General features: G+C 42.9%; 1 protein-coding gene across 1 annotated transcript in view; it reads right to left on the bottom strand.

Moving 5' to 3' along the window:
* Nucleotides 1–572: 572 nt before the first annotated feature.
* Nucleotides 573–12,757, bottom strand: part of spen (spen family transcriptional repressor) — a gene marked incomplete at its 5' end in the record, with an annotated part of 23,390 nt that continues 11,205 nt past the window's right edge. Inside the window, 6 exons of the mRNA XM_035644357.2 lie at nt 573–2,719; nt 2,860–3,018; nt 3,806–4,000; nt 4,113–4,457; nt 4,626–12,450; nt 12,576–12,676. Coding sequence (XP_035500250.2) covers nt 2,588–2,719; nt 2,860–3,018; nt 3,806–4,000; nt 4,113–4,457; nt 4,626–12,450; nt 12,576–12,676 — 8,757 coding nt within the window. The remainder of the gene's footprint in view (nt 2,720–2,859; nt 3,019–3,805; nt 4,001–4,112; nt 4,458–4,625; nt 12,451–12,575; nt 12,677–12,757) is intronic.

Here is a 12,757-nt window from a genome sequence, read left to right as displayed (position 1 = left end):
TAGTACAGATACAGTGAGCAGACCTATGCATGTAATCTTTCCTAACCAAGACAGACATGTCAAGGCAAGATCCCCCACAGATCTCTCTGTGACACACCAGAAATAAGCCCAGGACGAGCTGGTTGGCAAATAAGCACAATGGACGCCAATCAAAGACAAAGTTCCTAGTAGCTCGGGGTATTTTTAAGACCTTTCCGAGGGTGCATTTCTTGTAATACCAACTTTGCTCCAGGCAAAACAATAAGTCACGTCATGACAAAACTTTGAACAGATATTTAAAAACGGGAAGTAAACGAAAAAAAGTTTGACGTCTCACTACAAGAACTGTGTCCCAGCCACGGAGGGAAGTCCTTCACTGACATCTTCTGACGGCGGGGCGGACTGCAGCACTCAACTGAACTCTCCTCCTCCTCCTCGGCTGAGGAAGAGTTGCAACATGTTGCAGACCTGAGTTGCATGCCTCTGCATCAGGGAACGGAAAACGTGGTGTATCTCGCAGATTGAAATTGCAGCAATGCGAGTCATTTTGCTCTAAGCAAAAACCATAACCATCTAAAGAAAAGACACCAAACCAGAGTGACTGACCATTTAATGATCTTCAGAAGTAAGTTAAACAACAATTTATTTTACAGTTTAAAATGTCCTCATGGAGGAACAGCAAAAAATACACTCAAAATGAAGATTGATCAAAAGACAGTTTTCCTATTAATCACCGTTTTAAGTTTTTTTTTTTCCTTTTCATTTGTTTATCAAAAATTATAAGTGCCTTCAACATAACCATGAGAGTATACAGCTTGCAGTCATAGAAATATTTACACCACAAAACTGGCAAGCGTGGTTTTTACTTTCAGCATCGGTTTTCACACTCCTCCTTTCCCGTCTCTTTCAGACTGCTTTGTTTTGTTGCACAAAACAAAAATAAGGACCCTGAAGAAAGACAAATATAAAAAGGGGAAAATTACACAAGAGCACAGATTTAAGGACATCAGTATTTACAACTTCGGCTCCAGGAGACAGTTCAGGGAAGGGATGGAGGCAGAGGATCAACACATCCAATAGCGGCATGATGTCAAGTTCAAGTCACATTCTTTGCCTTAATGATTTTTACCATGATTTGAAAATAAAGCATGCTATATAGCAAATCTGTCATGAAGTCATGGCTTAAATGACCTCAGGGTGCAGAATGATTTCCAGACAGCAGGGGGCGGTAGAGGACCACATCGCAGAGAAGGAAAATAGGAATACAAACGGAAGATGCAACCCCTACAATACAATACAATGGTTCCTTCGAAACGAGGATACAATTTCAAAATATAAAATCACTGTAGTAACAGAGTTGGGTTGATGAGCAATACCAAAAAAAAAAGAAAAAGGAAAAGGAATCAAGTCTGCCCTCTGAGTGGCAAAATACAAAGTCACATATGAAAATAGGTTCTGAACAAATTTTGTTTTAGAAACGTGTGTGTGTGTGTGTGTGTGTGTGTGTGTGTGTGTTTGTGTGTGTGTGTTTGTGTGTGTGTGTTGAGTGTTCGCAAAAGATGTTTTGGCACAGAAGTAATTTAAAAAATATTTTTTTGTGAATATCACTCCTGGATCCTGTATAGATCCCTTCCACCAGTCCCCCATCATGCCCTGGCTAGAGAGAGAGAGAAAAAAAAAGAGAGAGCAAAAGAAAGAAAGAAAGAAAGAACATTTCGATTTGATGATCTGTCTTGTAAAATAATTCACTTGGTCTCTCGACATTGCTTCAGTCTTTAAATATTTATAATATTTACAGTTTCACAATTGTCCACAATACCCTTAGGCTTAAAGAAGATGCAAACAAAAATAAACAAATTAAATATTCTTTATAATAGTCCCCTGTTGAGGCATTGAGTGTAAACTGTACAACTCTCGACATCCCCTCATGAGTTCCTGGGGTAGGGAACACTTCATGATGGAGAGTTGAGTCCGGAAATGAAGTAGAAGTTGGCTGATGGTGACAGAGCAAACGCAGTATGACTGATCAGGCCGAAGCGATTCTTGATCATTTTCCAGGCAATGATTCCTCTTTTATCTTGCGCAAAGCATGGCTGATTACAAGAGTAATTCCGTAACACATATCATATTATACTCAAATCTGTACAGTTCACAATTGTTTTCCCTAACATAGTGCAATGACTTCTCACATCGTTTGTCTTTAGAAAAAAACAACAAAAAAAACAATCACTTTTATGAAGGTAAAAAATATCCCATAGGAAGGTCTCAATCCATAGCTTCATGAATGCTATGAATTACAAAAGGCTATGCACAACACCTGCAAAAATGGCAAAAATGAAATGAGTAATCAGAAATGAAAATCCCCGTTTGACCCTTCATATCTTCTCAACAAAAGGTAACGTTTTTGGAATTCTTTGTCACTGGGCGATTTAAGGACTCGGTGAAGTGAAGGAGAAAAGTTGAGTGCATGCTAAATTAGATTTTTTTCTTTTCTTTTTTTTTTTAAGTCAAACTCATAAAAAATATGAGGCAATTCCAGTTTTACGAAACTGGGACGAGTCCAAAAGGGCTGGTGTTGGCTTTGTTCAGGAAAAAACAAGGGAGATAATTAAACCGAGGCGATGACAATCATGAGGTGAGGGGAAATGCTGGAGATGCTGTTGAGAAGATCTGGTGCGAGGCGCGAAAGGTGACTCTCCGAGAATTCACACGGTGGGAAAATCTGCACCACATAAGCTGGCTGCGAATGCAAAGATAAAGAAAATATGATGAGAGTGGGAACAACTTCCTCGTGATACGGATTTTCCTTATGAAACACAGTTAAAACAACAACAGCAACAACAAAAGAGAAGAACAGAAAAGGTTGAAATGACGACAGACCTGATTAGAGCCAGGGTTGGGCACATTGATGATTCCAGCTGCCTGTTTGGCTTGCAGGTAGGTAATGAAGCCACTTTTCAAGAATTGGGTTTGACCAAGGACATCATCTTGGTCTCGTCCACAGGGTAGAGCCAGTAGCAGACAGTAGTCATTCTCCACCTGCCATGAATGATATGTCTTTTTCATAAATGTAAGCATAAAACACACCCGTAGAACAATGGTAAATGCAGGCAATTCACAGGTTAGTGGGAAGAATATATTTAGTACTTTATATATTTGGTCTCAATAAATATGTTTTATTAAAGTGGAAATGTTGAAGATATGAAGTTTCTGCTAAGTCACTGTCTATTGCTGAATGAAGTTACACAATGGTGAACAAGCATATGGCCACCTTATCAAGTATTGCAATATTTAAGTAATGGCAACAAGTGGGTGTTTGGGCAATATTTCCTCGAGAAATGCCTTCTTAAGTTACTGCTAATGAAAAGTGAACATGTCCTACCGCAGAAGCTACACATTGAAAGCAAGTAAGTGACTTCATTTTTATTGGGATACAGTCAAAGCGCGTGAAATGTGTTTGTCAGTGAGCTTAACACTATTATTCATCAAATATGCGTCCACAAAACAAAATTTTCTTTAGCATTTATTGAGAGAAAAGATGCACGCCGCCAAATTATCAGCTTGCTGTACCCTGCTGTTTGCAGACTATGTGCAGCATAAATCCAGACCACGGTTGATTGCAGAACAATAAAAAACAGCAAATTATTGCCTGTCTTCTTTATCAAAAAGAAAATAGTTTGTTTTGCTGCCTAGAAACCTTTAACCCGTTGTATCAAACCGCATTTGATAGGTGTCCCCCCCCCAAAAAAAAACCAGGACTAAAATCTTTGAGATTTCCACTTTGAACACATCGCTCAAAGGTAATAAAAAAAACCAAAATACTCACAGTCATTCTGCGTGCCACGCTGTCCAACTGGGAAGCCTCAAGCCTCATCCTTTGGACAATTCGGAGAAGAGGACCTCCCTCTGGGGGCGGCAGAGAGCGCTGGGCAAGCAGAGTGTTGCCAGAAACAAAGTGCAACTGGACTGCAGCCTGGTCGTTCTTCAGTGCCAACAGGCCTTGCCATACAATAGGATATTTCTGAACAAAGAAACCAAAAACTTTTAAACTTTTTTTTAATCTCTCTTTGGTATTGTCATATTCAAAATATATTACATGTCTGTTGACACTGCTAATTCGCCTGTCGTCCTACCGTCAAAAGCTGCACCATGTCAATGGAACGGTGTCCTGAATGTTCCAGCTTAGCGTCAGGCCGTGACTGCAGTGAACTTGATGGAGGTACTGCGGGCTGAGGTACTGGCAAGAAGGCTGGGGGGCCCTTTTGTAGAGACATATCTGGCTTGTGAGTAAGACTCATGGGGGATGCCATGGGAGACTGGTATGAGGGGGAGACTGTATCCCCTGTTATTCTGGAAATATGGGAGAGGTCAGTAGAGGTAGCGTGGCGAAGATGAGAACCTTCAAGCTTGGAATCACTTCCTCCCCCGTGTGCCTGAGACATGTTGCCCCTGTGACCCAGGTCAGGCTCCGGAGGGACCTGAAGAAGAAAATACAAATCAGATTTAATACACCTTTGCATTATTTTGTATGTATGGATATATATTGAGTATAATCTATAACATGAGAATGCAATTATACATGCTGCATAAGAAAAATTATGTTATAATTGCACAAAACAGAAGATAATAAAAGCATATCAAGTGACCTGTGAAGATGCAATTCCTTGTTTAGCCAGGCTGTGTCCCGACGAAGGATGTCCAGGAAACTGAGATGGGAAGCCCCGCATGTCCCGATATACTGGAAAGGAGCCGGCGCCTCCGGTGTGCATCAGCTGAACCCCGTGAGGGTGAGGGGACACCATGACAGGACTAGATGTATGGACCGCCCGGATTCTACTTTCACTGGTGGGTGGATGTATCAGCTTTCCTTCTGGTGGTTTGAGTGATTCTTTTGCGGAAAGTTCGATGGGCTTCCCCACTATAGGACTCTTTGAAGGCCCAGAGATGTTGCTTGAAGATGTTCCAGTCTCAGAGGTGCGTGACTGTCTTGCATCTACAGCAGCCTGCTCTCCCAGTTGCTGGTGCATGAGCATGCGCTGGTGCATATCTCTGTACTGGTCCATGCGTATGCTTGAGTGGAGCCCTCTGTGATCACTGTGAATCATCATTACATCGGACTGAATCTGGGGCACTGATGGTCTGCTAAGGGCTTGGTTAAAGTGTCGGGGGTCTTCTTCATTTATACTGCTGTTGCAACCACCTGAAATTGATCCTTGAGGACTTGAATGTGACTGGAGTACCATATCACGGATCACATTAGGCTGTGGTGTGTTTGAGCGCTGCGGAAGCCCTTGGTGGGGAGAAGACAGGGCGTCACCTCGCCTTCCATAGTTTATACCAGACATTGGTGAGGTATTCATCCTCGCTTCATGAGTCATTGACTGTGTGACACTGTGAGGTTGAATAATAACAGAGGACTGTTCAGCGTGTGGGTGATGCATACTAGAATGATATGTAGACATTTGGGGCATGCCATGACCCAGAACAACAGAAGTTCCAATAGGGGAACCACTCGGGGGACAGCCTTTGGCAAAGGGTGAAGGAGAGTGAACAGCTGTTCGTGGAGACTGGGGTTCTTGCTTAAGGTGCAGAGCTGACCGATCAGTTGGGATGCCAGGGCTGGGGCTCATGCGGGTTCCAGATAGCGATGGGTGGTGTGGACTCATTACTGGGCTGAGGTTAGACTGCTGAACAGTTTTGCCAATGTCCATCTTTTTTGGTAGAGGTTCTGTCCCTAGTCCTCTCTTGGCATGCTGGTGCTGTATCACAGCTTGGTTGTAAATCAAAACTTGAGGAGAACTAACTGGCTGTTGGAACATCTTTACCACACCACCCTGGGATGCTGTGTGATATGGAGTTTCAGATTTGTCACCACCAAGACTCTCCTGTTTGGTACTGGAAATGACAGGTTGAGAATTATAGGACTGGCTGGTCAAGAGGACCCCTGTGTGCCCATAAGGTGAAGGAGTTGAAGCTACTTTGGGGGTAGGCGACTGAGACAATGTGATTAGTGGCTCTTGCTTTATCTGAGATTTGGACACCGATTGTTGAAACTCTATATCGCCAGCACTGGCTTGAGGGATTTGACTAATCTTGGCTCTCATCCTATGAGGCCCCTCAGTTTTCTGACCTGAATAACTCAGAACAACAACACCCTCTGATGTATTGACCCTTAGGCCTGGACCGGAGCCTGTAGTGTAGGGAGTGGTCTCAACAACCGAGCGCCCTCTAGTTCCATCTTCTATGACATCCATGCCATGGTAGCGATTATTCTCATTGGAGTTTGATCTAAATTTTTGCTTTGGAATAGATAAGCCCATGCTTCTGTTGCTTAGGGAAATTCGTGGAGTTTCTTCTGTATCGTAAGGTATTGGAATTCGACTTATTACTGAGGTAGCAGGAGAAATAATTGTGTGCTGGGTCTTATCTCCACAGTTCTGCTGGGACTCGGTCAGGGGAGATGGTTTGTGGTGTAAGGGCTGGATGGGGAAAGGTGGTCTCTCTTCTGAATGCAACGGTCTTGAACCAACTGTATCAGAGCGATTTTCACTCTCTGACATCCGTGAAGCATCTGACAGTACAGATGTCACCATTGTGGTAGGTATAGAATTGCTGTTCGATGCAGAAACGTATTTGGGTTCCATTAGAATTTTTCTTAAGGTACTAGAACTGGGGTCAATATCTGAAGCCTTGGTGTCAGGGGGCATTGGGGGATTCGTTGAAGGGGTTCCACCTAGTGTAGTTGATGTTGGAACAGAGGAAGTTACCACGGTAACATGACATGAAGGCGCAACATAGATTCTACTCTCTTCAGATCTTTGAGGCCAGTCAGGCATAAGTGGCATTTTGGCTGGCCGCAGCAGGGGTACACTGAACTGGGATACAGCCTGTGGGCGAGCAGGGGCAAGAGTAGGGGTAGACGGCTCTGCTGCTTGATGATGCTTTGTACAACTGGAGATGTTGCTTGTGCCAGAATGGAACGCAGATTCTTTGGGTACAGGCTGTTCAACCTCAGGCTGTTCTGCCTCTTTGGGCGTGTCTACAATTATAGAACTCGTGACGTCACGCCTACAAGTTGCAACAGCAGTGACCACTGAGGCTGCCGCAGTTGATCCTGCTGTAACAGTAACTGCTTTTGAATTAATGATTTCTGGGTCTTCTGGGATCGACTCAGGTAACTTGACTGGAGAGGGTTCTGGTTGTGAAACTTCTTCAACAATATCCCCCTTCTTGTTAGCTACACCTTTACGACTTCTTGACTTCTTTGGGGTTTTTGCTCTTACTTTTCCTGTTTTCTTGGGTGTTTCAAATAGAGGGGAGTGATCAGCTGCATTTACTTCTGTCACCGGCCCCTTTGGGCTGGGTGTTCGGGGACCATCATCGGAGTCTGCTGCAAGAATATTGTTGATCGCCATGTGTGTTTGAGGTTCCATAATCTCATTAGAGGAGGGGGATATCAAAGATTCAGGGGTAGGAATAATAGCAGTGTATGTAGGAGGAGCTGTGAACCCATCAGCATCTGCACATGTTTCTTCTGCTGTAATGGAATCAATAGCGGCCGCAAGTTCAGTTTCATTTGCAGGAATAGCTGGCTTTTCCTCCTCAACCTCACTTTCTGGCTCCACTATGACAGGAGGCAATACGGTAGGTTGCCCTGTTGGTGGTTCCTTGTATGGCCGAGTAGGTTGTTCAACTGTAAGTTTGGCAATATTTTCGACTGCCTGCTCTAGTTCTTTCTGCTGTGCTAACAGAGTAGCAACTGGATCAGCAGGAAATTCCGGCTCTAATAGAGAGTCCTCCTGTAAGTTAAGCTCTTTTGATTCTTTTGGAAAGCCTATTGCCTTGGTTTCCTCGTTCTCTTTTACCACTGTTTTGATTTTTGTAATAGCAGGAGTTTCAAATGTCTCAGGCGCACGGTCCTCTGAACGAAGTAAACCTTTTACGTCATCAACGCTTACACGGATCTCAAGATTCTTTAAGCTGTGTGATTTATCTTCAGTGATCTGCTTGGCATTTCTTTTCACCCTTGGTGTTTTCATTTTAACACTTTTTTCAGACTGTCTTCTCTCAGAGGAGCTGGTGTCTACATTCTCACAATCAGTAGATTTCTTTCCAACAGAATCTTTTTGATCTTTTTCCTTTCTTTGCACTGGTGGACTTGCATTTTCTGTTGTTTCAGGTAACTTTATAAAGAAGTCTGGTTCAGCTTTAGGCTTAAGCTCTGACTCCTCATGAGTTGCTAGATCGGCTTCTTCAGCTGGCTCTGTTGTGCTGCCAGACTGTTTGTCTGTTCTACTACCTTTCTTGTTAAGTGGAGCACATTGAGTTAGGTGCATTTGTTGCACCTTCTGTGTGCGGGGTGAACGCCACCCTTCAGAGGCTTTAACAACTTCTATAGTACTTGTGGCCTCTTTAACTTCTCCATCTTCTTCCATCAATTTCTGCTGATCCCCTTTCACTGGTGAGGCATCCTCACCTCGTCTAATGGCTCTCTTAGGTGGACGTCCTCGCCTAGCAATGGTAGTTGGAATTTGAACATCTTGCTGTATCAGTTCTTTATCAGTACGTTTGCGCATGGAGCGTGCTGACTCAACTACCTCTTTGGCAGCTTGGTCATCTTCTTGCAGTGTGGCATAGACAGACCGTACATTCCTGCGACGTGTCCTCCCATGTATCAAACTTGACTCAAGGGTCTGTTCAGAGTCTGATGCATGAACTGGTGATTTGGATGTGGCCTTAGATTCAAATGGTGCTTTTGGTGCTTCTGCTCGAGGAGATGAGGCCCTTTTGAGTTTCTCTCTGTCAATCCGTTCACTCTTTCGTGTTGCAGGTTTCTCAGTAGCAACATTTTGGGAAGTCTGTGAGCTACGCAATACTGATAGTGGTTTTGCCCTTTTACTCTTCGTCTGTCTGCGGTTTGGTAATGGTTTTATTTCAGCTTCTAGTTCTGGCATACACGACTCACTATCTGTCTCAGTCTTTTCTGATTCCTCAATGTGTTTTGTTTCCTGATTTTCTACTTTGGGTAGTGACTCAATTTCAGATTTTTCTTCAATCTTTGGATAGTCAGAATAAGCTGATTCTGCATTATCTCTTTCAAATCCACTTAGGGAACCACCAGGAGTGGGAGGCTTATCTTCCACAATAGTTCCACTGACAAAACTATCACACATTTTTAGTTTAGGTTCATTTGACTCTATTTTTATGTCCTTTTGCTTTTCTGGTTCTGAGAGGCCAACTGGAGAGGCTATGGTTAGCTTAGGAGCAACTAACTTGAAGTCTTCCATAGGAAGAGAATGAGGTGGAGACACCTCAATAAGTGACTCAACTTTTTCTTCTTTGACAATTGGCATAGGTTGAGCTGGGGGTGGAGTAAGAAACTCTCTCTTCTCTGGAGACATTTCTTTAGGGGAATGAACAAATGGCGAAACCAACAAAGTTAATTGGGGGCTGGCTGGTTTGTCTTCAACCTTCAGCAGTGGCTCAGATTCCTTATCAGACAGCACATTTTCATAATTCTGAACTTGATCTCTTTTAAGCTCTGCCACTATTGAATCATCCTCAGTATCAGGTGGGGTATGGTCTTTGTCCTTTTGTTGCTGAAGCTCCAAAAAACGACTGTGGAAAAGAACTATGGGCTCTTGTGGGATGTCACCTCCCCTGGATTCAGGCTGCGACTCAGTAGCACCTGGCTTAGCAAAAGGGCTTCCAATTCCAGTTTCTAAATCTTGGTCTTTACGTTCAAGATGCTGCAAACGCCTGGAATCTTGCTCAAAGATTGAGCTGTGCAGGAAGCGAGAGGCAAACAGTTCCTGACGCTCTTGGTCCTGTGGCTTCAGTTCCTCCTTTTTACTGTGCAGCTTTTCTTCAGAGTCAGTACGAATCTTCTTCTTTTTCATATACCAAGAAGGAATAGGTCGAGGTGCTAACTCTACCTTGTCCTTATCTGAACAGCTGTGGGAGGTTGGAAAGCGTGAGGGAAGAAAGGACCAATTATCTTCCCTGGAGGAATACAGCGTCTTGGCTCTTTCAAGGAGTGCTTTCGTATCAGGAGTTATAGTTTTGTCTAATGCAAAAGAATAAAACTTATTCTTTTCCAAGGACCCTGAAAGTTTAAGGTCTGTCATTCTCTCGTCACGTTCCCTGAGGATATAAGACAAGGAGCTATTGGACTTGGGAGATATGCGTTTGTTTTCTATGTCATCATCGGAATCAGACTGTACCTCACCAGGTTCTAAATCCTGGCCAAGGCACTTACGGATACTTTCTGGTTTTGCATTATCACTTGGGAAAGTCATTTCCATTCTCTGTGAATCAGACTTGATTCTTCTTTCCCATTGTTGCACTAACTCTTCATCACATCCAAGAAAGGTTGTCTTAAGTTTTGGTAGCTCAGTGCCAGAAGACTGCAAATGTCTGGATGTCAAGCTCACGCTGTTTTTTATTGACTCTGTGTGTGAAAATGTATCATCTGTTGTTGGAGAGGATTTTCTTTCCTTGTTAATAACTGACACAGAAATCGGGGCAGTTTCATCTTCCTCATTTGCAGAATAGTGCCCGATCCCTACTGAGGATGTCATACTTTGATAAATGACCTCGTTCAACTTTTGTGAACTTGCAAAATTACGCTCACTTTTTGCGGTCACTATTTCAAAGTCAAAATTCTCCAGTTTCTTTCGTTTACAGGAGGAGAAGTCATCATTGCCCACATCTTGAATTGGTTTTCCAATATCATGCAAGACATAATCCTTTTCAAAGTCACAAGTCTCATTACTTGGTGGGTTTTCAAGCTTAACTAATTTATCAGGATCGCCAAGCTTGGGGCGAAGCCATTGAATCTGTTCAGTTTTTTTTGTACAAATATTAGCCGGGTCAATGTGTGCAAAGTGTTCATCTCTGTCATCAGAGTCTCTGACCTTCCCTCTCCCTTGTTCATTTTCAAACAAACCCTGTTTCTGTTCCTTTAATTCATCCAGATCTGGACTGCCGTCATCTGATATCTTTGTGAGACTGGAGGAGTTTTCACTTTTTGAACCATCTAAATCCATTTTAAGGTAGGTAGAATCTAATTGATCTGCAGAATCTTCAGATAGCTCCCCAGACCGTGACTGACGTTCCAAAGATAGGCCAACAGGGTTGCTTTCACAGTCTTGTCCATCTTTAGGACTGTTAACTGGGACCATCCGCATACATTTATCCTTGTGGTGTTCCTTTTTATGCATCCCTTTTACCAAAAGATTCTTATCCAAATCTGTATCCTTGATATTGTTCCATAATTTATGAAGTCCAGGTCTTCCAAGGTCCTCCTCACTAGTTTTCTTTTGTCGATCAGTTTTACCTGAATCTTCAAAGCGCCTTTTCCTTGCAGCTAAACGGTCAATATCCCCAGAAATACCACTATCAGATCCAATTTCAGATTTTCCATGTTTTTTTGATTTGATTTTAGCATCCTTGTCAATAACTTCCACCAAACTTTGCATATTCTTGTCTCTGGGCACTTTTACATGCTTAGAGTTATCACCTTTCGATGGTTCTGAGCGGAATGGAGGACTCCTCTGTTCAGCTGGAGGTGATGCCAATCTAGGACTGTCATTCCCACCCCTCTGTACCGGTTTTTCATGAATACCATGACCAATCAATTTTCCCTCTTTTTCTTTAACACGTGTTAACTGCACAACACAAGGCAAAAGGTCTATCCTTCCTTTGCTCAAGCTTTCCTTTGGAATTTTACTGTTTTTACTCCGAAGGACAGACTCAGGGCTAACATCTCTTTCAAGCTCAGGTTCTGTCTCACATGCTTGGATAATAGGTGATGCAACTTTGTGCTTCTTTAGCCTCTGTTTCTCACTTTTGTCCTTGTCCGCACGATCCTTACATCCAGCCCGCTTCTCCTTATCAACCAAATTCCCTTTTTCAACTTCAAAAAGCCGATCCTTCTCAAGTTTTTCAGATTTATTATACCTTTCAGAGCGGGTTTTTTCAAGCTTTTCAAATCTGGGCGGAGAAACTGAACTGCAGCTACCACTTCTGTCAGAAGATCGACAGCAAATACGACGATCTGAATCACTTGGTATCCTCTCAGAAAGTGAAGGAGATGCAGTGGGGCTGGCAGGGCGACGAGTGGCAATGTGAGATGGGCTTTGGCTACGCTCAATGGTCCTCCTCCCATGATCACGTCCACGATCTGTTTCAAATCGCTCCCTCTCTCTTTCACGTTCCCGTTGCAAATAGCTGTATTTGCGAATGTCCTGCTCATAGGGGTCAGCTCTGTATTCCCGATACTCCCGTGGGTCTTCAAAGTATTGTGGATCATAGTAATCCCCTTGATATGGGTCCCATTCAGTGTAGAACTCCCGGCTTCTAGCAGGGTATTTACGACGTGGATCTTCTGTAAATGTTCCTGGTGTTCTTACGTTTTCATAATATTGTCTTTCTGCTTGAAATTCATATTGAGTTCGTCGGTCATCCCTGCTTAGAAATAAACCCAGAAGAGCAAGTTAAAATTTTCATTGTATTTTTCAATCAATATTTTTCTTCTAATATTAAGGCAGGATTGAGGTAAAATCATTAGAATTTCTTAAGCAATCTAAACAAACCTTCTTTCAGTGAGAATGTCATAAAAGTCTCGAATATCCTGGCCGGATGCCTGCATTGAACGATAGAAAGCCATCTGACTTTCCTGATTGGCAAAGTCCACCTAAAAAGAATAACAAAAAAAGGGTCAGTTGCACTTTTCACAGTCTCTCAGGCATTAAGAAAAACTATTACAGAGCCCCAT

The sequence above is a fragment of the Scophthalmus maximus genome, chromosome 3 (assembly GCF_022379125.1).
Source record: "Scophthalmus maximus strain ysfricsl-2021 chromosome 3, ASM2237912v1, whole genome shotgun sequence".
Classification (NCBI taxonomy): domain Eukaryota; kingdom Metazoa; phylum Chordata; class Actinopteri; order Pleuronectiformes; family Scophthalmidae; genus Scophthalmus; species Scophthalmus maximus.
The sequence above is the reverse complement of the archived record's forward strand: the minus strand, read 5'-3'. Positions and strand labels throughout refer to the sequence as shown.